The sequence below is a fragment of the Chenopodium album genome, chromosome 11 (genome assembly GCF_948465745.1).
Source record: "Chenopodium album chromosome 11, dcCheAlbu1.1, whole genome shotgun sequence".
Taxonomy (NCBI): Eukaryota; Viridiplantae; Streptophyta; class Magnoliopsida; order Caryophyllales; family Amaranthaceae; genus Chenopodium; species Chenopodium album.
Window position 1 is genome coordinate 9,988,963 of NC_137844.1, and position 27,602 is coordinate 10,016,564.

Here is a 27,602-nt window from a genome sequence, read left to right on the forward strand (position 1 = left end):
AAATCAAGAACCTAGGGTTTCAAAAATTGGAGCTTTTTAGTTAAAAACATTATCTGAAAATTAATTAACATAATACTTATAATCAAACATCAAAATCAAATCCCAAAACTCATAATTAACAATTAGATTTAAGCATAGATTAGTTTTTAACAATAAAGATTAAATATTTTTTTTTTACATTCGAAAAAGGTGAGGAAGAAGGCAGCAGCAGCCACCACACCGGCTACCAGCACCGGTGGCTGACGCTGCTGGTGGCTGTAGCCACCTGCTTCTGGTGGTCGGCAGTGGTGGTGGGGGGAGGAGCAGCCGAAAAATAAAAGAAAAGGGGAAGAGGAAAAAGGAAAAAGAAAAAGAAAGAAAATAAGGAGAAAGGAGAGAGAAGTTTACCTTGGGTTTTCTCCACTCTGGACAAAGTTTGATTTGCCTCATATGTGGGATATTTATACCCCTCCTCTAAGACCCTTCTCCCTAAACTTTCCCTTTTTAATTTTCCTAATCCCATCCCTAATAAAACTTTACTAAAATAAGCTTTCCTAAATTAAACCCCAACTCAATTAAAATAATTAATTAAATAAACTTTCCTTTTATAAAATATTTCCAAACTTATTAAAATAAATAACTAAAATACTTTAAATAAGACATTTCAATTCAATTAAATACTTCTCAAAATACTTATTTTAAATAAAATACGTATAAAAAATACGAGGTATTACATCGTCGGATAATTTGGGTCGTGGTCATTGTGAAAAATGTTCTCCTTCGTGGCATCGTAATTATGTTACTCATACTATCATTACTGAAAATATAGACTCATCTACATCAACTGTCGTTCCTCCTCAATCACATTCCTCAGGTAAACCTTTCCCTATAGCTTGTCATGTTGAATATAATCGTTTTTCTATGAGACACGGGTGTTTTCTGGTGACGATCACTGAGGGAAAAGAACCGTCTTCGTTTAAAGAGGCGGTTAAATACGTCGGCTGGCGTAAGGCGATGCAAGATGAGATTGACGCTCCAGAGCGTAATGGCACATGGACCGTTAAGGATCTTCCTCCCAGTAAGAAAGCTATTAGTAGTGGTTGGGTGTATAAAATCAAGTACACCGACAAATCAAAGGTGGAACGTCTCAAAGCTCGTTTGGTGGTTCATGGCAACCGGCAGGTTGAAGGTGTTGATTATAATGAGACGTTTGCTCCAGTTGCAAAGATGGCTACGGTACGTATTTTATTAGTTGTTGCTGCGTCATTGGATTGGGAGTTACATCAGATGGATGTCCATAATGCTTTGGGAAATTCTCAATGGTAACACTAAACTTTTTAATTTTCTCAGTGGTAAATTGCAAAAATTCTTATTATCCTTGATAAATTTTAATTTATTATAATTTTCAATGGTGAACTTGAAGGAGTTATGTCTTCGTCATGTGCAATTACTAGATATATAATTGGATCAAATTATAGAGATAATTAAGTTCGTACATTTGGGTCGTCGTTTTGCCATAGCTAGAGGTACTAACAATCTTTGGACTAGTAAAATAGCCCAAAGCCCAATTGGACGGATCCTATAAGGTCACACAAAGAGGCTAGATCGAGCATTAGAGGATGAGGCCCATCATAGGCCTCATCACTCTAGGTGGCCGGCCATATGGAGGATTAGAAGGAGTTTTTGGGCTTCGTGCCCTAGTCGAATTATAATGAGAATATAAATAGACTAGGTGCCTAGGTTTGCAAGCAAGCAATTAATTGATCATTTGATCAAACCCTAATTAGCAAACACGAAACCCAACCCCTCTCAAAGTCCTCTCTCACACGGCTCTTTCCTCCTCCTCGGCGCTGGTGGTGTCTCGTGGTGGTGTTGGTTCGTGCGGTGGTCGGTTGTCCGTAAAGGTGGTGATCGCGGTTTTCCTCAATCACTCGACTAATCTAGTATTGGTGGACGGCTCATTCGAATCTCGTGGACTAAGCAGAGGAGCAATGCTTGGGGCTCTATTCTCTCCTTGATTTGCCTGTCAAATTGCTACGTGGAATTCACGCTTCAAAGGTATAATTATGTGTCTTGTGTGTTATGCATGTGTTCTTGGGATTAGGTACTTGATTGAATATGATTCATGATTTTCCGCTGCGTAGTACCTTTAAACTCCTACAGAACTTAATGAAGCAATTTAGTTAATATTTAACCATGGTTAACATCTTTTTATAATAAAAAAATAAATTTCCTAAAATATCCTCACTTAATACACTTAATACACTCAAATCCCTAAAATGTCATCACCTCACTCAAACTCAACATATCGTCATCAAGATCATCATCTTCACCATCTCTTTCTTCCTCTACACCTTTCCAACAACAACACAAACACCGAACAACCACCAATTCAACCACCACAATCAACCACCTGCCACACCTTGTTGCACATCCACGGTACGCCACCAAACCACCTTTGAACTGCCACCACCGCACCAGCCAACAACAACCCACCGCACCTTCCAACAACAACCCGCAATAACAACAACAACAACAAACAGCCACCATTCAGTCACTACAATAGCAGCCACCGAAAAACACAACAACCACCAACCGCAACTACCACCTTCACCCAATTCACCGCCGCTTCGCCCACCAACAACACCATCAATTACATCGATTCGCCACCAAACCACACCTTTGAACAGCCACCGATTCTCACTCTAATAGCCTGCAACACCAATCGCACCTCTGCATCCCGCAATCACCAATTCGCCACCGCAAACAGCAATTTCACAACCAATTGTAGCGATTCCCCACCCCTCCTGCACCTAAAGCTTCGAGAATTGAAGAAACCCATGATTTTCGACCATCTCGAATCCCCAATTATCTGATTTCGTTTAGGGATGAGAGATTGATCTAGAATTTGGGATTTTAAGGAGGGGGTTTTAGGGCTGAGGGTGTTGATTTCACTCAATTATGTGAGGGGTTGGTGGTTCAGGGGGAATAGAGAGGTACGGTAGAGGGGAGGTCGGCGCGCCGGCGAAGGGGAGGCTGGGCGTCGCATGAGTGGGGCGGGGGAGAAGTGGCTGATTGTTGGGGATGGGTAATTTTTTAAAGAAAAAAATCTAAAATAAATGTAAAAAAAAAACCTAACTATAGTTAAACATTAAGTTAAAATTTATCATTAAGTTCACCATTGAAAATTATAATAAATTAAAGTTTACCAAGGATAATAAGAATTTTTGCAATTTACCACTAAGAAAATTAAAAAGCTTAGTGTTACCATTGAGAATTTCCCTAATGCTTTTCTTCATGGTGATTTGGATGAAGAAGTGTATATGCAGTTTCCTCTAGGGTACGGTACTCCGACACCTGGCAAAGTTTGCAGGTTGCGAAAATCTTTATATGGCTTGAGACGAGCCCCGAGACAGTGGTTTTCAAAGTTGTCGAGTGCTCTGCGAGGTTTTGGGTTTAAAAACTCATATGCTGATTACTCCCTATTTAGCTATGTACATGGCAGTGTTTCTTTGCATGTTCTTGTGTATGTCGATGACTTGATTATTGCAGGCTCCTCTCATGATGCTATTGTTCGATTTAAAGCTTATTTATGCAAATGCTTCTATATGAAGGATTTGGGTTTGCTTAAGTATTTCTTAGGCATCGAGGTTGCTCGGAGTCCAGGGGGCATCTTTCTTTCTCAACGAAAGTATGCTCTAGATATTTTGACTGAGGCAGGAATGTTGGGTTGTAAACCCATTGATACTCCGATGGAGCAGAATCATCGTCTTGCACATGCTTCTGGTGAGTCGTTCGCTCATCCAGAACAGTATCGTCGTTTGGTTGGCCATTTGGTATACTTGTCGGTCACTCAACTAGAGTTGAGTTATTTGGTGCATGTTTTGGCACAGTTTTAAAGTGTTCCGCAGGTTTCTCATCGGGATGCGGCCATTCGTGTCTTGTGCTATCTTAAGGGTAGTCCGGGACAAGGTATTTTGTTGCGACTTACGACGGATTTATGCTTGATGGCGTTTTTTGATAGTGATTGGGCGGCGTGCCCGTTGTCTCGGTGTTCTTTGTCGGGTTATTTTGTTTTCTTAGGTTGTTCCCCTATTTCTTGGAAGACTAAGAAACAGCCTACTGTGGCCACATCCTCGTCTGAAGCCGAATACAGGTCTATGGCTCTCACTTCTCGTGAGTTGAAATGGTTGAAGTAGTTGTTGTTTGTTCTTGGTGTTTACCATTCAAAGCCCATGCAGTTGTATTGTAATAATCAGTCGGCTTTACATATAGCTAAGAATCCGGTATTTCATGAACGTAAGAAGCATATAGAGGTAGATTGTCATTTTGTTCGTGATGAGTTGATAAACGGTAATATTTCTACCTCATATGTTTCGACGGGTCATCAGTTGGCAGATATTCTAACCAAGGCTCTTGGTCGTCAGCAGTTTGGTTTTCTCTTACGCAAATTGGGCATTCGCGATTTGCATGCTCCAAATTGAGGGGGAGTATTAGAGATTGGTTGGTTATATTTGTTAATATTGTATTTATGTTAAGTTTATCTAATTAGGAGTTTTAGGCAAGTTATGTTTTCTATTATATTGTGTATATATATGTGATTATAATCAATGTAAAGGTTAAGCCGTTTTCTCCACAATATTCTTGAGTTTAACATTTATAAACAATGTTTGGTAAATTTCTATTACTTGTTTGATAAATGAGTCCTTTTATTTTATTTATGTTTTTAAAAGCAAATGTCATTCTCAATAAGCTACCTAACTAATATTTCAATTTCACATACAGTCAACAAAAGCCATATTTTGAGCTCTTTGGCCACATGACAAAACCAAGATGATTTATTTAGACATGATGCATAAGTAAAATCATCATTTCATCAATGCCCTTTTCTATAAGTCATGTACAACTTTTTCGATATAAAATATGTGGGACACATTGATATGGACTACTTTTAACTACTTTGTGAGTACATGGTGATAATATTTTTTATTTATTTATTTATTATTTTTTTTTATTGAGAAACTTGTTAATTACTACCTAACAAACTTGTCTCTTATAAATTACTACAATTTGATTATGATTTTTCAAATTACTACCTCGTGTTTAATTTTGCTACCTTATTATATACATTTAGGTGAATTTGGTCTACAAATAACATCATAATAATATATGCTAATGTAGTAATGTGCTTATTGGGGTTTTTAATAAATAATAGTAAAACAAATAATATAGAAAGATTAAACAAAAACCAATAATTACTCTGTTTCTCTTAGTCAAAAATTAATTCTATGTTTGGGTCATATTATTTTAAATTATATCCTATTGTATGAACTAATCTAAACTATATTATTAATTTATTTTTTTTTTTTTGTTAATCAAGTAAAAATAAAGATGAAACCATTGTACCCTTATTTACCCATATCTCCTCTTTCCACTATCAATTCTACAAAAGTTGGAAAAGCAAAACAATATTGCCATTGTAGGATCCAAAAAACTCAAAAATTAGTTCTGGTTAATTTAATGAAATTGGGATATGTTATAATTTTGGGTATATTTGATTTATTTCTTGTCTTTTTATATAATATGCTTGGCATTTTATAAAACCCCCTAAAGATTCATTAGTATCTATTATGATGTCATTTGAATGTCATATTCATTGAAAGTTACACTTCAATTATAATATACTCCGTAATAAACGCGAATTAATTAATTCATTGAACTAGTATTTAGCCCGAACGATGCCCCGAATCTATACGTTAAATATTATTTACTTCGAATAATAGTTTATTTGTATTATAATAATCTTAAATACTTTTACTATTGATTTAGTTGAAAAAAATAATTTGTACCAAAAAAAAAAAAAAAAAAAAATCTCATGTCTACATTAACTACATTTAAGAAGAAATAAATAAACAAAAGTATTAGATAGCAAAGATGGTATGACTTCTTATTGACGTTGCCCCATGATACTACTTTTGTAGTTGTACAATTGCTAATTTTAAGAGCATTTAATAGTGTGTATGTAGTATGTATTTTCAATATTTATAAAGTATTATATTATTTAGTGTTCAACATTAAAGCATAAATGATTATTAGCATAGATGGTTAAACAATAACGTTTCTTCAAAGACAAGTTTGTCAAACAGTGATAGACAAAATTGTCTATTTTAATTTGGGTTTGCCATGTTACAAACCCAAATTCCACTCTTTCCACTATCTGGTCTCAAACTCGATCCGCACCTATAATTTCATAGATTAGTTAACCAAATCAAACCTCAACATCCGTATACTCTAATTACCGTTCGGCCCAATCCATGATCACCCCTAAATTCGGCCCTAATACAAACTCCATATAAAAAATTAATTCTCAACTATCATGCATAATAAAAAGGATTAATTTTGGATCTGAATATCTGATAGCTGATGCACAATTGCGCATAAGCACATTACAGCCAGGACGGCAGTCGGCAAGACTACACACACCGACAGTCAGTAGTCAATCATTTATTGTTTTAAAGCGCAGCCAAACTTCCTGCTACTTCCTTCCTTCCTTCTCACATACCCTCTATTCTTCTTCTTCATCTTCATCTACCTCACTCTTTCTCTTTCTCTTTCCCTCTCCTCCATTTTCAGATTTTCTGGTCTAAAAATGGAGTCTTCTTCATCTTCCTGCAGCTGCAACTGCAGTAGATCCATTGCTAAACTCACCAGTTTCACCATTTTCTTTGCTCTCTTACTTTCTTGCTCCTTTTTTACATCAACTGGTAATTACCCACTTCACTTATCTTGTTTATTTTATTGGTTTTTGTTCTAAGTTGTGTTTTTTTCCAATCAAATCAACCATGTTGTTGTTATTCAATTGATTTTTTTTATTGCTGTAGTTAATCTAGTACTTCTTAATTTTCGTCAAATTGGGTGAATTTATCTTCTGGGTATTGTTGATTTTGCTTTGTTATTGAGATTTGAGCTGAATTTATTGCCAATTTTGTGTTTTGGAATGTTGGCTGTTTTTGCTAAATTTGTACAGTGATTGATGATGTAGGATTTAATGTTTTATTGGTTGCTTTAGAAATTGGAAAATGAAAGTTAATGTGATTAGTTGAAATTACTAATTATGTTACCTTACTTTAATGAAAAGGAAAGAATAATTAAGGTTATGAGATCATTGTTGATTTGATCTGTTAATTTGGATGAATTTGATTATATTTTATTGGATGTTATGCTTGAATTATGCTAAGATCTAATCACACTCTTTGTGTTTGATTGCTGATCTCTTTTGTAGAAGCTTATGATGCACTTGATCCGAATGGAAATCTTACTATCAAATGGGATGTTATCAATTGGACCCCTGATGGATATCTTGTAAGTATTACTAGACCAAAGTTTTGTTATTTTGGAATTATATAGTTGTTTTTGTACGTGACTAGATTAGTTGGTTAAAGTCTTGGGTTGGTACCTAGATCAAATTTTGTCTGTCTACATCACTGCACTTAGTGGCTCCCTTGACACTAGAAAAAAAGTAATAAGAGTAATTTGCAATCAAGATATGTAATTATGTGAAGCCCTCCAAATTTCTATTTTTGCCTAGATTTGTTGGTTAGAGGCTTTGAGGGTTTAGTTATTTAGTTAGTTTGTTTGTTGTCTTTTTGGATGTCGCAAGGTTATGCCCGCTTTTGATTCAAAGCGTTTAGAATGCCTGCCATTTACGTGGATTCAATTTGTTTGTTATCAGCCACATTATGAACAATCTTTCCTAAGCCATGTACACGAGATTGCTAAATCACCAAGTTTCATTTTGTTGACTTAATTTCTACTTCAGTGAATTATGTCATTATATGCAAACATTATAGTGAGAAGCAAATTTGTGTCTCTTCCCCGTTTCTTTCGTTAGTTAAATCCTTATGCTTTGTTTCTGGCAGGCTGTTGTCACAATGATTAACTTCCAGCAGTATCGCCACATTCAAACCCCTGGGTGGACACTTGGATGGACATGGGCCAAAAAGGAGGTAATATGGAGTATGGTGGGTGCACAAACCACAGAGCAAGGAGATTGTTCAAAATTCAAAGGGAACATTCCTCATTGTTGTAAAAAGGATCCATCAGTGGTAGATTTGCTTCCTGGAACACCTTACAACCAGCAAATCGCTAACTGCTGCCGCGGAGGGGTACTAACTGCCTGGGGCCAGGACCAAGCCAATGCTGTTGGCGCTTTTCAAATTAGTGTAGGTCAAGCGGGAACATCTAATAAGACAGTTAAGCTGCCAAGAAATTTCACGCTGATGGCACCAGGGCCTGGATATACTTGTGGGCCAGCAAAGATTGTGAGGCCAACCCAGTTTACGACATCTGATAAACGAAGAACCACTCAAGCTTTGAGTAAGTGGCCTGCTTATTAATCTTAGGCATTTGTTGTTTTATATTAGGCATTTGGTTTGTTGATTGACTTGGTCCTTGAACTTATGAATCATGGTGGAAAGTGCATTTCTCTCTAAGCAAGATACTAAATATAGTTTCTGACTTATCTGTGAAACTTAAAACTGATAGTTTCAGATTCATATGCCAGTTCTTAAATTTATTGTTTTCGATTATGCTTTCCAATGATGTTTCAGTGGTTACTAGAGCTTATATATCTTACTGATGTTGAAATGATTTCAAAGTTTACTAATAGCAACAACATTTCTTCATGGCAGTGACTTGGAACATAACTTGCACGTATTCTCAGTTCTTGGCTCAAAAGACTCCTACTTGCTGTGTTTCTCTCTCCTCATTTTACAATGACACTATCGTACCCTGCCCAACTTGCTCTTGTGGATGTCAAAACAACATAACCCAACCAGGAAGCTGTGTTGAGTAAGTGACCTTATCATAGTGGTTTTTTGTGGAAAAAAATTTCATATATACTCTTTTTGTTCAGACTAAAAGGTGATAATTGCAATTGCAGAGCGGACAATCCCTATTTAACTTCAGCCATTTCAGCTGGTGGACCAAAATCTAGTAACAAACCTCTACTCCAGTGTACCAGTCACATGTGTCCAGTTCGAATTCATTGGCATGTCAAGGTCAATTACAAGGATTATTGGCGTACTAAGGTTACTATTACAAACTTTAACTACCGAATGAACTACTCGCAATGGAATCTGGTTGTGCAGCATCCCAACTTTAATAATCTCACTCAATCGTTTAGTTTCATGTACAAAGGATTGACGCCTTATGATGGTTTGAGTAAGTATCATCTCTTTGAATTTACTAAATAACATACCAATCAAGTGTTGATTGATTGTAATTGTTTCTAATGATTCTCTACTGGGTAATTTGATGTTGTTTGTTACAGATGACACTGCCATGCTATGGGGAATTAAGTTCTATAATGATTTTCTTAATGAAGCTGGGCCTTTCGGGAATGTGCAATCAGAGCTGCTATTTCAGAAAGACAAAACAACTTTTAGTTTCGAGAAAGGATTTGCTTTTCCACGGCGGGTGTACTTTAACGGAGATAACTGTGTGATGCCTCCTCCAGATGCTTACCCATGGCTACCAAATGCTAGTTCAAGACCTATTATCTCTCTTCTACAACCCGTCATGACTATCTTGGCTGCCCTGGCTTTCTTACTTGCGTATGCTTAGAGAGAAACATGTTGCTTTCCAGATTTCTCGACTCACTAGTGTGATGGACTTTCACCTTGACTTTACCAACTGCTCTCATTGCTGCTTAAAGTCCAGTGATGCAATATGACCCTGTTCAGGTATACCATTCATCGCTTCTAGAAAGAGCGTCCATTGTCTAATGAAGTGTTGAAAATGAGAATCTGATGCCGTTTTGTTTAGAGATAGGCTCTTTTGTACACGTAATTATACTTTTAATTTATATTCTTTTTTTTTTTTTTTAATTATTCTTCATAGAGTATTTATTGAGACATGTATTTCAGACGTTGTAACTTGTAAAAACTCTGGCCATGGAAATGCAAGTGTTATATAGAGTTGCTTGTTGTATTTGCTGTGATGCATTCAATATTTGATGAAATTCACAAAGTTCATCCTTCAGAAATCAGAAATACTGCAGGATGATTTGTATTCAAATTCGACCTAAAAATACGCAGTGTACATTAAACAAAGATATCACAATTGTATAACCCTTCTGAATCTAGGCAGAAGCTTAGCTTAATGCACACTTCCTCAAAAATTCACAAGCATCATGTCGGTGAAAGAGCATTACCTAGATAAGGAGAACCATTAATGTGTATGTACCAGCTACCATTAAGTAAGCGAAGGAGATCATACTGGCCGAGCTTGGTAGTGAAGGATATGCATCTGGTGGTGGAAGTCTGCATTCATCTCCATTGAAGTAAACTTTCCTAGGAAATGCCCATCCTTGTCTAAAGGTGAATGTGCTTTTGTCCTTCCGTAGAAGCAGTTCAGACTGCACATTCCCATCAGGTCCAGCTTCCATTAAAAGATCGTTATAGAACTTCGTACCATAGAACATACCAGTATCATCTGCGAAAAAAAAGGAAGAAACAAATCAGGGAGCTTTAGCCCGATTACTTTGTTACTTCCAAATAAAAAGCAGCAAGTACTTGAGAAATGCTAGAATATATATCATGCCCTAGAAGGCTAGAATAATCAAAATCACTTCTGAACCTATATAATCTTTACATAAGGAGTTTTTGTCGATTTAGTATTTACTAGGAGTTCGACATCAAAAACGAATTAAGTGTGCTAGTTGTATAAATATTTTCTTATTAGAGGCACTTACTAACTGAATGATACGGTACAACAGGCTTGTAGTCAAAGCTGAAAACTTGGGTGACATTGTTAAGATTGGGATGTTGAACCACCAATGTCCACTGAGTATAGTTCATGCGATAATTGAAGTTAGTTACTGATATTTTGGCACGCCAGTAATCCTTATAATTGATCTTGACATGCCAGTGGACTCGAATAGGGCACATATGATGTGTGCATTGTAGAAGAGGCGCGTTATCCTTCCTTGGAGTGTTTATTCCTCTTGAGTGTGATTTCTTTGAGTTCATCCTACATTTCAGTCAGGCACAAAATGAAATTATATATGCTACTGATTTTGTTGTATATTTCCTAAACTAGGGAGGTATATATATCTATCGGTCATTTACCTGATACAGCTACCTTTGCTGTGGCAACCACAAGAACAAGATGGACAAGGAACGATTGTGTCATTGTAGAAAGACGAGAAGGATACACAACATGATGGGTTCTTTGAAGCCAGAAACTGCGAATAAGTGCATGTTACATTCCATGTCACTGCAAGTTGAGCAGCAATCTGTTCAGTATGCTAACATTATAGTAGAGTACTTCAAAACATTCTGGTTGAAATATATTTGTCAGTTCAAGTACACACTTAAAAGTTAAAACTGCATGTATATTTCATAAAAAAACATGATTAACATGAAGTAGCTAACAAGTCAGATAACTAACAGATTTGTAAATTTGTATTTTGTTTGTGATTAGGATTTAGGGATGTCATTAAGGGCGTTGAGGGGGAGTAGGGGAGCTGATTTAAAAGGAAAAATTCTTACTGAGCGCTTGAGTTTTCCTCCGGTGATCAGTGGTGAGGAAAACTGTGGAAGGCACAATTTTTGCTGGGCCACAAGTATAGCCAAGACCAGGTCCTAGCAATGTAAAATTCTGAGGGAGCTTCACAGTCTTGTTTGATGTGCCAGCCTGCCCAACACTGACTTGGAAGGCAGAGATCGCGGCAGCAGGGTCCTGTCCCCATGCTGCGACTACTCCACCCTTGCAACAGTTTGCAATCTGCTGGTTATAGGGCACTCCTGGAAGCAAGTCCACTACTGTCGGGACCTTCTTACAGCAGTGAGGCACGTTGCCCTTAAACTTGGAGCAGTCCCCTTGTTCAGTAGTCTGTGCTCCCACCATTGACCATATCACTTCTTTCTTCGCCCACATCCATCCTATTGTCCACCCAGGGCTCATTATTTGCCGATACATTTGGAAGTTGTTTATCGTGACCACTGCCTGTTAAAAGTGCAACATATATGTCTCTTGTCCGTCTTTGAGAAGTTGATTTCTTAAAAGAGACGAGAAATTCGGTACTTACCACATAATCATCTGGAGTCCAAGACATTACATCCCATTTGACTGTTATGTTACCGTTTGGATCTAATGGATCATAAGCCTCTGTAATTTTGAAGGGTAATAGATTCAGTTAATAGGGAAGATCATAAAATAAGCCTTATTCTTGCAAAATTATATTTGTTTACAATAATACAAGCTCGGAGCATTACCTGCATGACAGGAAAGCATGAGAACAGCAAGTGCAACATAGAGCGCGAACTTCAGTTCAGCTTGTGCAACTAAATACCTTTCTTTCGCAATGTGTTTTTGGATCAAAGGTACACATGTTTTACACCCCATGTTCTGTTTTTTTAGCAGAAACACTGAGGAATACTTGTGGAAAAACAGATAAAGATGAGATAATATATGGCATTGGTTCACCTATGGTTGTTAGGTATATCCTGAGAAATTTCAGAGTTCATGTTCCATTTTATCTACTATCTGATTGGTCAGTTGGTCTGATTACTTCCTTTTTAAGTAAGATTTTAGTGAGGAAATGAACTGAAGATTAATTATGTTTTAGAGACAGTTGAGCGTAAAAAGGTCAGCAATATCTCTCAATCATGTAGGAAAGCTAGAGTCTACCAAAGTTAGCTGATATTATTTTGGTATGAATTGTTAGCCAAGTATACATCATTCTATACCATACATTAGCGTACTATACAGAGATCAACCGATATAAAAATTATTGTATTCTGTTATGTGAATAAATGTAACGTTATTTGTGTTTAGACATTCTTATAATCTTATGATTGACAAAAATTAAACATTATAATTCTATTTTTGGTAAGTCATTGGCAAATTAAACACGAACACGAAAAATATTAAATCATTTAAATGTACTCTATAAAAGATTTTATCTAAACACGGACCAATTTTGTTCTTTCTTTACCATCCTCATCATGGTACGTCAAAATCTTCCTTTGGTTTCGCTTGTGCAGTACTAAGCTGTCCATATAAATGTCAAAATACATATTATCATCATTATAATCTTCCAAATATTGTATCTGGTGACTTTTAAAGTTATAAGAATACATTCTGTTATTATTAAATACGAATAATGTATTCTTCTCAACATTGAAAATCTCCGTACAAATACTGTTGGAAAGAAGTCGACGAGCTTTTGAATTTGAATCTCCAATATACCAAAGCCTCCATGATTTACATTTATCTCCACCATCCTCGACCAAAACCCATATGCAGGTACGATCCGAAGACATAGCGAAAATTGCTATAGACTCGCCAAGGACAAAATTAATTTTAACTAGACCTTTTTGTCTAAGAGCATCAAGCAAATCCACAAAGACAAATTCCTCGGAATCAAAATCAAACGATACAAGATGATTATGTACGCCACGAGGTTTATTCTTTTCAAACCCTAACCAGTACATAGCACCCTTACAATAAAATTCATCCCCGTCTTTATAACTTAAAAGGCCTCGAACGTGAGCATCCGACCTATCTTTCATCCTCCAAAGGTTATCATAAGATGAATAAACCACTATCGAAAGCTTAGAATAATCAAAAGCAACAACCTTATAATCATTAGTAGACGGAACGAAACCTGGGCGATATATCAAAGTTGTACTAGGACAAGGGGGGATCGACCAGTACTTTCGAATACAGGGATTATAATATACCATCTCATCCTCGTCCGGTTTAATTTCATAAAACGAATGCATCAAAATTAATCCATAAGAGCTCCATATTACAACACAATTATCAGGAGTTTTAGTTTTGTGGCATTCCATGGCTATCACGTACTTGGGTTTTTTGTTGTGAATTTGAAGATGCAAAAAACTGAAATAAGAGGAATCAATTAATGAACACCAGCTTTTACAAACACACCTTAATCTCATTAAGCTTTTTGTCGGCAGCCTCGCTAAGATCTCTGTCCACAAATCCATCGATAGACCCGGCAATGCTTCCGCCATTTAGTCAGTATTCGAAGTTTTACGTAAGATAAACAGGGGATAACGAGAGTCTATTTATATACACCGAGTATACCGTACACCCGGGCAGTGGCGAATCTAGCCTTGGTCCTGCTGGGTCACGTGACCTAGCAGAATTTTTTTTTTTATTTTTTTTTTTTTTTATTTTTTTTTTTTAAAATGGCACCTATTGGAAAATAAGATATAAATATTATTTTTGGTTATAAGTTAGCAATACAATCTTGTAGCTTAGTGGTTGGAGGTAGAGCTGTCAATTCGGGTAAATGGGTCGGGTTTGAGTCGGGTTTGTGTGGGTCGGGTCATCTCGGGTCGGGTCAATATGGGTTAATGTCAAGACCTATGTGGGTCGGGTTTGGGTTGGGTCATGCTTGAGTCGGGTCACGTCGGGTCATACATCTTTTCGAGTTCGGGTCGGGTTTAGGTCGGGTCAATAAAAGGTCGGGTTACATTCGGGTCGGGTGAAAAACAAGTCGGGTTAAATTCGGGTTTTTACGGGTTTAAATGAGTTAGGGTCATGTTCGGGTTCGAGTCGGGTTCGGTTCAAGTCAATTATTTTCGGGTTATAATCAGGTCGGGTCATTATCGGGTTTGAGTCGGGGTCGGTTCAAGTCAATCAAGTCTGGTCATTCTCGGGTTCGGGTCGGGTTCGTTTCAATTCAAAAACTTGCGGGTTATAATCGGGTCATTTCCAAGTCGGGTCATTCTTGGGTTCAAGTCGGGTTTAGTTAATAATTTGCGGGTTACAATCAAGTTGGGTCATTTAAACTTATCTGGTCATTCTCGAGTTCAAATTGGCAAGTCAATAATTTGCAGGTTATAATCACGTCGGGTCATTTCCAAGTCGGTCTCGGGTGTGGTTCAAGTCAAAAATTTGAATTCCCTTAAAAAAAATAATAATTAAAAAAAAAAAGATAAGTCAAGTAAGATGAGAAAGACTTGCTATTGTCTGGGTCCCGTGTATTTTTTATTTTTTTGTTTAATTTTTTTTTTTTTTTTTTTTTTTTGCTGCTATCCAGTTCAGTTTTTCTTTGACGAGGATTATGTAAGAGATAAGTCAAGTAAGATGAGAAAGACCACTTTTGTTTTATAATTGGAATCCATGTTAATAAATTGAAAAAAAAGCCTGAAACTCAATAGTTAATACGGAGTACTCTTTTTATCCTAAAAATTCCTAAATCCTAAAATTCGGGTTAGTAATAGGTCGAGTTTAAATTCGGGTCAGGTCAATAACAAGTCGGGTTGAATTTGGGTCGGGTCAATAACAAGTCGGGTTTATTTCGGGTCAGGTTTAAAATCGAGTCGGGTTAGAAACGGGTCGGGTTGAACTCGGGTCGGGTTAGTAACAGGTCGGGTTGAATTCGGGTTTTGACGGGTTAAATCGGGTTTGGGTCATTCTCGGGTTCGAGTCGGGTTCGGTTCAGGTCAATAATTTACGGGTCACATTCGGGTCGGGTCCTCTCTAGGTCGGTTCATGGTCGGGTTCGGGTCTCAAATACTCGGGTCAACTCGGGTCTAGGGTTGGTTTCAGGTCGGGTTAGGTCGGGTTCGGGTCACCATTTTTTTCGGGTTCAGACGGGTTAGGGTTAGGGTCAGGTTAGGGTCGGTATTTCGGGTCGGGTCAGCTTTTGACAGCTCTAGTTGGAGGGATTGGGACTAAGCCCAATTAGCAAGGCCCTAGCCACACAAGTCTTGAGTTCAAGCCTTATTACTTGTAATTTTTGTATTCCTTTTATCTTTTTGTTTTTTTGTTTTTGTTTTTTTTTTTTTTTGGAATTCCTTTTATCTTTTTGTTTTTTTGTTTTTTTTTTTTCCTTCCTATGTTATGGTTATGTGATTTATTGATTTTCATGTGATTATTTCAATTTTTTCCTTCTTTTTTCATTTAATTCATTATAGTAGCATTAGCTAGAAATAGAATATTTTTTTTTTTTGGTTTTCCTTTTGAAATGATAATGAACTTATGATATTTGATTATCATGTGATTAATTTGATTATCCTTCAATGCTGTTATGTTTTGTGTTGTTGAGACATTACATTAAGTGGTTTTTCTAATTTGTGTTGTATATATTATGTTTGTATAATTAAATTGGGTATTGTGACTTAATTGGCTATAATATTCTAAAAACCACTTGGGTATAGAATAGATAAGTTGCAAAAAGATTGAATTAATCTATTTTTGACAATATTGGATTTTGTAATTAAATTGAAATTGTGACTTAATTTTCATAAAAAACATATGATATAACAAGTTTCTTTAGTCCCAAGCATCCTCCTCCACAAACTCCTCGTCTATCACAAAATTCATCCACCTCCGGTATGCGGTCGATGAGTGATGATCGATATAGGTGACAGTGACCCAGCACCTTAAAAATCCTGGATCCGCCACTGCACCCGGGGTCATTTGCTCATTCAATTAACTTGTTTATTTGTAGATTGAATGAGTAAATGACACCAGGTATATGGTTACATCCGGGTATATATAACAAATTTTAGGGATAACAGGGTTATACTTATTATTCATATATATCATATCTTTCACAAAAGTATATCTTACTTCGTAAGTTCATAGTATATTTATCTTTTTCTATTAGGGAGTAATATCTACTTGTATACATTTTTAAATTTACAATTTCTGATCTCATTGTAACTAAATGATGTATATTTATACACTTCTATACCTATCCATCAGCTTAACTTTTTTTATATTGTATACAGTTTAACTTTTTGTTATCAACCTTTCGATTTCATTCTCAACATTATTGTGTAAAATGATATCTTTATGAACATGAAACTTGCCAATTCCGTCTAACGTTCCATTTTAGATCTAATGTAATAGCGCACGCATTAATATTCTAAACTTGTATGGCACATCAAAGAATTATTTATAAAAAATAAATAATTAAAAATCAAGAAAGGACATTTTCTGTTTCTTGATCTTGATAACCAACTTTTAAAAAAAATTAGTGAAATTCTAAAATTTTTTGATAGCCGAGTTAACTAAGGGTTTGTTCACTTCATCTTAATTTCAGTTCACTTCAGCTCAACTCTAATAAGTTCAGTTCAGTTCACTTCTTATCTTAATTTCCTTCTCTCATAAAATATTCGATTCAGTTAAGTTCAGTTCAGTTCAGTTCAGCTCCAATAAGTTCAGTTCAGTTCAGCTCCAATAAGTTCAGTTCAATTCAGTCAATCTGAACAGGCCCTAACTAGTACTAACGGATAAAATAAAGATTGAACCGTGATTTTATGAATACTTATTTTGTAATTATTATAATACTATAGTAGTACTACTCCAGAGTAAGGCCTGTTCTCTTCAGATTATTTTCAGTTCAGTTCATTTCAACTTTTAATTTCCTTCTCTCATAAAATATTCAGTTCAGTTTAGTTAAGCTCCAATAAATTCAGTTCAGTTTAGCTCAGTTCAGTCAATCAGAACAGACCCTAAGACTAGTAACTCATAATACCTCCGTTTTTTTTAGTTGACACGTTTTGACTTTATCACTATTCACACACTCTCCTTTGATTGTGTTTTGTGCTTTGTACGTAATGAAAAATATAGTCATGTGAGATCTTGTTAGATTCGTCACAATATATATTTTCAAAATATCAACTTTTCATAATTTTTGTTTATCGGTAATTAAAAATATAAATGGTTAAAGATGTGTATTGGCAAACGTGACTAAAAAAATGTGTCAAGTAAAAAAAACGGAGGAAATATAAATTTACAACAGTTACAAGTTAATGATGTTTTAAATTTCCATTGACAAATTTACACTTGAACATGCATATACACTTTATGATAATTGAACAGACTAGGCTGTTGCCCAAAGTCCCAAACATAAGCCCATTTCAACCAATTTATGCGGTTAGGCCGACTAAAAGTTCTAATCTGCTAAAATTCGAGATACGAAAACCGAACCTAAGCGCAACCCAAGGTTAGACTCCAAACACATTATGAGCCCTAAATACACAACTAAAGCCGAATCTGGATATCAGACCGAAAAATATTTTTAAAAATCTACTACGGTCTACGGAGTAGTAAACATGAGTAGTTAGTGGCTGAGATCGACCTCAGCTAGCGCTGGTTGAGGTCGCTGTTAAAATGAACATTTTTTAACTAAACATATTTTACAATAATTTTGTATTTTTTAATAATCATTTGTTCATTTTCATGAAGTATGATGTTCATTTTCATACAGTATGATGTTCATTTTTATAAAAATAAATGTTCATTTTATTTTAATTAATACAAATTTTTGTGTTTCTTCAATTGTATAAAATGTTCGTTTTAATAATAAAGGTTGTTCAATTAACATTTGCATTAATAATGTTAGACATTAACATTTTGTTCATTATTAAAAAACATATTCATTTCATCAGTCTACCAAGTCATCAATTCATCAGTTAAAATATCTTTAAGACAATGCTATTGAATTCATTTTCCATATGCACCAAGGGCTTGTTCACTTCAGCTTAATTTCAGTTCAGTTCAGTTCAGTTCCAATCAGTTCAGCTCCTAATTTCTTTCTCTCATAAAATATTCATTTTAACTCTATTCAAATCAGTTCAGTTCAATTCAGTTTAGCTCCAATCAGTTCAGTTCAGCTCAATTCACAAAATGTGAACAGGCCCTAAACTGGTAAATGCTTTAATTTATGATTTAAAAAAGACTTAGTATTTATAATGGAGCTCCTAAACAAATATATTCCGTATGTTGTTCACTCATTAAGAGTAAGAAAATTTAAGAAATCAAGCAAATGATTCCAGAATTAAGTTAGATAACTTTGTTGAAACTTGAAAACATGAGGAATCAACTCAAGACAGCCCAGCTTTGACAAATGAGTAGAAAATAATGGCTCCTCCACTTATGGCATTTACAAACCAAATCCAAAGCAATGCAACCAGATTTAACTTAATGTTCATTTTTATATGATGCAATGTTCAAAAATTAATGTTCATTTTTTTTTAGTAATTGTTCATTTTTTTTCTAATAAATGTTCATTTGCTGGGCGCGACCTCAGCCATCGCTGACTAAAAGCGACTTCAGCCAAATTTTCTATAGTAAATATCTTTCGGCCCAGACAATCAACAATGAGTATTGAGTAGTACAAAAGCTCTCACAACTCACAAGTTTCACATTTTTCTTCATTGGCAAATAATATACTAGTATACTTCCTCCATTTCAAATTAAATAACACGTTTGACTTTTGACACTATTTATAGACTTTATTTTGATTAAGTTTTGATATATAAAGTAATTAAAAAAAATAGATTAGTACCCGTGCGATGCATTTTTTTTCCACAATTAATTTGTCATATATATAAAATAAAATAAACTGGTGTATGTAAAATAAACAAATGTAATGTGTATAAGAGAAATGAAATAATAAGGGGAAAATTATTAAAACTAAAATCGAGAAAATAAAAATTAGATTAGTTGATTAAATGTGTTAAAAATATCTAAAAATGGAGTATCAAATTAATGATGCCTGTATTATTATTATTACTTTTTGAAAAAAAAATAAATAAAAACTAATACTCCATTTAAAGATAATTATTAAAGAGTTGAATAATATTTGTTCAAAGAAAAAAAAAAAAAAAAAAAAAAAAAAAGCTTAGAGTTCATAGAAGAATTGAGAATACTAATAAAAAAGGAATATGTATTTATAAAGATGATTATAAAATATTTGGAATATATTATTATAGTTGTATTATACAAATATTCTGGAAAAAAAAATTGATTAAAATAAAAAGGGTAGTTTTGAAGGGAAAAAACAGCATCGAATCACTGTCAGTGTCTATTTTAGTATTAAGTTACTGATATGATATAGTCATGTGAAATCTTGTTTAAATCTTTTTAATGTGTATATTCAAAATATCAACTTTTTATAATTTTTACTTATTGATAATTAGATATATTTATGATTAAACTTATGCATTCGCAAACATGATAAAATAAACGTGTCATCTAATTTGAACTAGAAAAAGCAGCATTAATGGTATGATTTATATTAGAAGTTTCATTTTGATTCATGTGGTGAAACAATTAAACACCGAAATATGAACAGAGTAATTTTAATTTCAAATTATTTCCTACTTAACACAAAAATTCATTTTCTAAAATTTCAAACCCGTTAAAAATGAAAGGAAACGTTTTACTTGAAAACCAACATGAACTATTAATCAAGTGGCTATTAGCCCAACATTGTTTGTATTGGTTAGAATGTTAGGCATTCAAGAAGAATTTGATAGAGAATCAACTCAATCAAAAGGTTAAGCTGATGGTTGAGACCCAAGAATATGTTTTATACCTCACATGAGAGCCCTTTAGGCTTGAAATGTGGATGTAATATATGCCCTCTGCATACTCTGCGCGAAATATTCCACTTGAAAGTGGGGGGTTGATGAGATATGAACTCGTGACCTTTGTGTCACACTAGCTCTGATACCAGGTTAGAGGATCAACTCAACTAAAGCTTCCTCTATCAAAATCATAGTAGGAAGATGGAAGTAACAGAGATGCGTATGTTGAAATGAATGTGTTAAAACACCTTAAAGAATAAACTAATAATGTGTTTGGATTGAGGAAAGTGGAAGGAAAAGAAAAGGGAAGGGTAGGGAAAGGGTGGGAAGAACGGAAAGAACAGGAAGAATGAGATTTTCCTTCCAAATATTTCTATTGTTGGTGAGAATAATTTCTTATAATTTAATCATCCATTTCTCTCCCCTCCAATCCCTTCTTTTCTCATTTATTATACAAATGAAAGATAAATCATTTCTCCAATTCCATTCTCTTCCTTTCCCTCCATTTCCTTTAATCCAAATAAAGTGTTAGAGGTGAAGATATTAGGATGATAGTTGGAGTAGTTAGGAACATTAAAGATGAGATAATAAAGAATTAGTAACATTTGTTCAGACTTGTAAGGAAAAGATCAAAAGACGCGCTAGTAAGAAATGTTGAGGATTGGGAGCAAGTGGGTTAGAAAAGGCAAGGGAATATCGGAAGACCGTAGACTCCTTCAATCGAAAGATTAAGGACATATGCAACTTGGGTTTGTAGGAGCATGAAATATTAGATAGAAAGGAATTGAATGGAACTAGAGGATCATAGATGTTATTAGGTATAGGAGATAAAATAGTGGTTCATGACTAATCTAACTACTATGTTCTAGAACATTAAAACACTAGAAACTATAAAATCTAAAGAATTAAAATGTAAATTGCAATGTTGATTGTTTGATTCAATGTCTTTGATTTAGAGTTGATCAAAAGTGGCTCGAGTCGCTAAACAGGACCGTCCCGGCCCGAATTGGGGCGGGTTTTGGGTAGAATTCCTGGCCTAAAATTGTTTTGGATGGGTTTGGAAAGATGATTTTATGCAAATTAGGTTGATTTTTTTGGCCTGGCAATTCGAGCGGGTTTGGGCATGGACTTTTCGGCCCAACTCGAGAAATTGGCTATTTTTTGCTTTGGCTCAGCCCGAACGCGGCTCGATCTGCCCAATGATCACCTCTACTTTGATTTTGGTATTTTCTGTTACTTATGTAGAAATTTCGAATAGCAATTATACGTTACAATTACTTACCAATTCTTAGTGATGGTTATCGTTGGCATTTTTTTATTTTTTTTTTTTTGGCTTTTAAAGTGTGAGAATTTGTGCTGCAATAGTTATCTTATTGGTGGGCCTCATGTTTTCCATAGTCTTCCTTGGGTCGTGTGTTTTTCAAATTGGGCCTTATTGACTCTAAAATCCAAACTGAATTGAATTTGAGCCCTTGTCAACAAAAATTCAAAATGAGTCTAACAGAACTTGTTTGTTTCTTACGACTTTACGAGTAATAGAAATGCCGTATACGTTGTAACACCATTGTTTGAGCCATTGAGATTTGAGGCCAACAAATTGCTACTTGTATTTTTAAATAAACGACATTATTATGTTTATGTGTCTAAAATTATGTACATATTCGTGACTGCCCCACACACACGTTTACAAGTTCCAACAGTGTGGAGGGGGGTTACTACAATTATACAAATGAACAAATCGGCTTGTGGTAGTGGGCAGTGGCTAGTATAAAACAAAACAGGTAGATCAACCTCACGAAATTCAACAACTTTCAACAACTTTGTGTTTAATAAACAAACTAATAACATTAGATGCATAAACTTGATCCTCATTTGGAAAAAGGAATAATATTACAAATAAATAAATAGTGTATCAATGTCTAAGACTGGCAATGATACGCCTAATTGGGTACATGGTCGATCGTGGATCTCATTACCTTCAATAATCCTTCATACTTCTCACTAATAGAGTAATAGGTCATCAACCAAGAACGGCAATAATAAGCTTAATGTAGTCCACTTTCTAATTAATTTCTGTTTATTAACTAACGTTATAACTTGTTAATGTTGTACATAGTACATTTAGGGGCCATTTGGTTTGCACAAGGTAAACGGAATGGAATGAACAAAGGGAAAGAAGGAGAATGGAATGAAAAACCCTTACATTTGCCTTGTTGTTTGTTTTGAAAAATAATGGAAATAAGCCACCAATCCACACAACCACCCATGTCTTTCGATTCCCACTTATTTCAACCACCACCCAGCCAACTCACCACTCGCCGCACTCCCCCCCACCACTCGCCGCCGTTCGCCGCACCTCCCTCGCTCTTCGCTATCCCTCCCCTGCCCCCGCAAAGCTATTTCCGCCCCCGTAAAACTTCCCCATCCCCCCGCAAAACCCTAAACACTATTCTCTCTTCCCATAAAACCGTCAAACGACCCTTTTGAGTGGTTGGAGGGTCGTCTGATGGTTTTACGGGAAGAGAGAATAGTGTTTAGGGTTTTGCGGGGGGCTGGTGGAAGTTCTACGAGGGAGGAGAAGGACGGTGGAGGAGCGGCGAATGGTCGGAGGAGGTGCGGCGAACGGTTGGGGGAGGAGCGGCGGTGCTATGGCTGATTTTCCGGTGGTAAGGGTAGTAAGAGGGTGGTGGTATGGTGGTGAGGTGGTGGCCAAGGAATGGGAATGGAAATACCTAGGGGGGTGGGGAATGAACTTGGAGGGATTTGGTGGAATGAACTTGGAGGGATTTGGGGGAATGAAGAGGGTAAAGGGAATGGGAAAAATGGTCTAACAAATAACAACAAAGGGAATGAGGGCAGTTGATTTCCATTCCCTTTGATGATTAATCCCAACTAAACGGCCCCTTCATATTAGTAAGGATTTAAGGAGGGACTATTATATGACTAACAAAATTTTAAGAAGTTAAAAATTCCCTTAGGTAATACTTGTACTATGTTTTCCAACTATCTTATTTTCTTTTAATTTCAGTTAACTAATGTTGAATGTCCTCAAAAGATTGGTTTATACTAAAATTTTTTACTTGCAATTCCACTCGGCATTCCTAATTATCTCATCAGCAAACGACAATAATTGTGTCCGTCATTCATCTTTTTTTTAATCGGTAAGATATGGAGAGGGCCCCCTACCCTATCACTGAAATGAGAGATCAAGATTCGAACCCACACCACTTGGAGGGAGATGGAGCTGAGGGGACTAACCATCCCTCCATCTCCTAGTTTCTCATGTCCATCATTCATACGCATACACTTGCTTGTCAAAATGTACAAACATAAAGATTAAAGAGTACATATAACTTCCGTAATGAGGTGAATTAAACATAATCTTTATTATGAATCTCTCAAAAATCTTAACCACCACTCTCGTATAGTACCTTACACGAAAAGAGGGGTGAGAATGGTGGAGCAAAAACGCGGAATTTAATCTCTAAAAGTCCAGAAAATGACGAGTCTTAAGGCCTGTTCTCTTCAGCTTATTTTCAGTTTAGTTTAGTTCAGCTCCAATAAGTTCAGTTCAGTTTAGTTTTTGTCTTAATTTCCTTTTCTTATAAAATATTCAGTTCAGTTTAGTTTAGTTCAGCTCCAATAAATTCACTTCATTTCAGTTCATTCAATCAGAATAGACCCTTAATGTATTACAACAAGTAAAGGTGTCAAAACCGAACCGACTCGAAAAAAACTATCCGTTTCGAACTGTAACCGATCCGATTTGATCCGAGAAATTCAAGACTCAAACCCAATTTGTAACCGAACTGAACTCAACCCGAATCCAAACTTGACCCGATCTGAACTTAACTCGGCACCGATTTGATCCAACATGAACTCAACCCGAATTTGATTTGACCCGACCTGAACTCAAATTGAACCGATTTGATCCGACTCGAGCTTAACCCAATCCAAAATTGACCCGGTAAATAACCGATCTAATCCGATCTGTTTTGACCCGAACTGATATTAACCCGACCCGATTTTAACTCGATTTGATTTTTACCCGATCTGAATTTAAGCCGACCATAATTAATTATTGACCTTTTTATTCAAGTTCTTATACTACTATATTTACTAATTATTAATAAGTTAACATTTTTTACTATAAAGAAATAATCCAGAGTAACAAATTTACTTCATGTATATACTAATTACTACCTCCGATTTTTTTTAGTTGCAACTTTGGGGTATTATTTGAGAGATATAAAATATTCCAAAGTTGCAACTAAAAAACACCGAAGGTAGTATATAGAATTACTTTCTAAGCTTATATTCGTCTCATCTAAAATTCGCTACAAATAATTTGTAATACTTGAACATTAAAACCTCTTCTTTCAACTCGATAAAAAATATGATACATGAATGACTTGATATTGACCTAATAATAAGGTAAAAACTCAATAATAACTCTAATTTAAAAATAACCTTATTCGGATATATATTGGGTCAACATTGATTAAAATCCAACCAAACACAGAAAGGAATTGAATTGAAATTGACCAATTAATGAATCAACAAATCAACCTTATTATAATCAAACCGAAATCATCCGAACCAAAATCAACCTGACCCAAATTCATTCGACCCGAAATTAATCCGGTTAAACTCGTTTTGAATCCGATCCGAATTTATCTGAACCGAACATGAACTGATCTGGAGTTGACCAGACCTATATCCGACCCGAACTCGATAGACCATAACCCAAATTTGATCCAACCCGACCAGACCCGACTCGATCCGAATTAAAAAAAAAAAAAAAAATTTGACCCGAATATATCCGATCCAAACAAACCCGACCCAAACTCCATCCAGTTATCCGAATTGACACCTCTAACTCAACAAGAAAGAACGTTGGAACTTGAGATAAATCATGTTGTTACATTACAATTGCATTGCATAGGAGAAAAGGACGGCATTTTTGGCGGCATCAACCAACTAAAAGTAAAGTTACTACTATTTGTCGGTGATCCGTAACTTATTGGGCTTTACTTGGGCCTTAAGGCCCACGTGCTCTGTTTAGATCAAACTGCTCCCTTTCTACTAAAATCTTGCCTTTTTAGCTTTACAGTGCATTATTCTTATATTTCCCGCTATTATATAGTTTAATTTAATTTATATTTATGTTGTTATTAAAATCGTGACATCCTCGTCCAAAAGCATGAAGATAAAAAGGGGAGCAAAAAATTAAAAATGTAGATCGCATCATTTGTTGGTTAAATTTACAGCTCATGTTTTATTCTTGATCTATTGAAAAGTTAACTACTTTTTTCATATTCCAAAACGAGTTAAAATCCATGATATACTTGTATAGTATACTCTTTCAATTTTAAAAAATAATGGTTGAAGACTTCAGGTTTTATTTTTAGTCGTTTTGATATAATGGTTACCTTATCAACTTTTTTTTTTTTTTTTTTTCAGATATAGAGTTCATATAAGCACATAACTTCTTTATAAAATTTTGCCTTCTTTGGATAAATATTCCACTTTTGCGCCATTTTTTCTTACTTTTTTTAATGATTACCTTGATTTTGTAAATAGAGAATAAGAGAAGTATAACTATGGTTTTGAAACAAATAAAGGAATAATCAACTCTACATATTAATTAGCATTCACATTACGAAGTATTATTATGAGTTTAGTGTGTTCAATTATACTACGTATCTTAAATTAAAAAAAACTTTAATGAGACAATGTAACAAACTGACAGAAACCCTATTAAAATGTTCTTAGTCTAACTAATTTGATTGTTGCTCGGTCATACCTTGAAAATTTAGGTTTGTGAACTACAAACTTTGATTATTCATTATGTTTCTAACTAAAATAGACTTTTACCTACTACCCAACCTAAATATCCCAACATAAACCTATCAGAATTAATGAACTTTTACAATCTAATTAAAAGGTTCTAGTCCTATTAAAAAAGGATAAAGACACTATTATTATTTACTATTCATAATTTTATTTATGTGATCAACTAAGAACCTGTTCACTTCAACTTAATTTTAGTTCAGTTCAATTCAATTCACTTCAGCTCAATTCAGTAAATGTGAACAGACCCTAAGTAACCTTATATTTGTTGAACTAAAAAAAAAAAGTTGTTAAAAATTACTTTATTGAAATTAAATTATGAAAAAATTGAAAATAACCACCCCTCAAATCACCCAAAATTGATTTTACCACCTTTTTTTTTTTAATAAAATAACCACCTCTAAAAGTGAAAAACATTTAAAAGAAAACACTACTTTTATCCAATTTTAATTCAATTAGGACAAAAAGTGAAGAAAGTACACTAAGACCTTCAAAAATTAGCTTATAAATAATCGAAAACATGATTGCACTAATGCTAAAAGGTGTTAATTTCTAATGTTTGTAAGTTTTGGGGTAGTTATTTAAAATAAATAAATAAAAGAATGGTAAAATCAAATTTAGATAGTGTGAGCCGTATAGGATGGTTATTTACAAGTTTTCCTTAAATTATTTTTACAAATCGATAGACTCCTGCAATGCTAAATTGCACAATAAATAATGCACCATACTTCCTACCTCCTGCAATGCTACAATAATACACTCCATAAACAGAAGAGGTGTTTTTTTGTTGGCTCGTCGAATTAAATTAGAATGGAAGAAGTAAACTGGAGAGCTTTGAAATTGGCGTAAAACCTGAAAATTAAAAAAATCTCCTTGAATGCGTTGAGCGAAGAGCACGTGCCCACCGCATGTTAAGGACGTAACATTGTTCAATATTTGCAGTAAACACAAGTCAACATCGTAACATTACTAACATACGTGTCTCATGTCCACCAATTATGGATTTCTGGGACCGCTATATATTGATGGACTTCCTTTTTATTTTTAAAATATTTTTTTTCTATTCTTTGCTTTCTTCATTCCATCTACGGAATCTCTCTTCCATTTTATAATACTCCTTCCGTGTTTTTTTAGGTGACACAGTTTGATTGACACGTAGTTTTAGGAGATTTTATTAAATTTAATAAAATAAGATGTTAGTGGGGTAGGTTGGAGGAGTGAGAAATGATAAAAGTAAAAGAATGTGAGAGGAAGTGGGGACTATGAAATGAGTGAGAAATGATAAAGTAAGAGATAGTGGGGTGAAAATATATTATTAAAATGTAAGAAATTTCTAAAAGAGAAAGTGTGTCACTTAAAAAAAACGGCCGTTTAAGGAAAGTGTGTCACTTAAAAAAACACGGAGGG

The 27,602-nt window shown here is 35.0% G+C and overlaps 3 protein-coding genes across 3 annotated transcripts; 1 reads left to right on the forward strand and 2 right to left on the reverse strand.

Moving 5' to 3' along the window:
* Window positions 1–6,396: 6,396 nt before the first annotated feature.
* Window positions 6,397–9,969, forward strand: LOC145567365 (protein COBRA-like). The gene is made up of 6 exons (XM_081626627.1): window positions 6,397–6,743; window positions 7,262–7,341; window positions 7,899–8,355; window positions 8,670–8,829; window positions 8,921–9,201; window positions 9,311–9,969. The coding sequence occupies exons 1-6, from the start codon at window positions 6,629–6,631 to the stop codon at window positions 9,601–9,603; spliced, it is 1,386 nt and encodes a 461-aa protein (XP_081482753.1). The 5' UTR covers window positions 6,397–6,628; the 3' UTR covers window positions 9,604–9,969.
* A 156-nt stretch (window positions 9,970–10,125) lies between these two features.
* On the reverse strand, window positions 10,126–12,393 carry LOC145568529 (COBRA-like protein 4). The gene is made up of 6 exons (XM_081627950.1): window positions 12,258–12,393; window positions 12,071–12,150; window positions 11,532–11,988; window positions 11,109–11,256; window positions 10,733–11,010; window positions 10,126–10,473 (listed from the first exon to the last, which is right to left on the reverse strand). The coding sequence occupies exons 1-6, from the start codon at window positions 12,385–12,387 to the stop codon at window positions 10,193–10,195; spliced, it is 1,374 nt and encodes a 457-aa protein (XP_081484076.1). The 5' UTR covers window positions 12,388–12,393; the 3' UTR covers window positions 10,126–10,192.
* A 554-nt stretch (window positions 12,394–12,947) lies between these two features.
* LOC145566241 (uncharacterized) lies at window positions 12,948–14,021 on the reverse strand. Its single transcript, XM_081625719.1, has 2 exons — window positions 13,936–14,021; window positions 12,948–13,887 (listed from the first exon to the last, which is right to left on the reverse strand). The coding sequence occupies exons 1-2, from the start codon at window positions 14,019–14,021 to the stop codon at window positions 12,948–12,950; spliced, it is 1,026 nt and encodes a 341-aa protein (XP_081481845.1).
* Window positions 14,022–27,602: the final 13,581 nt, after the last annotated feature.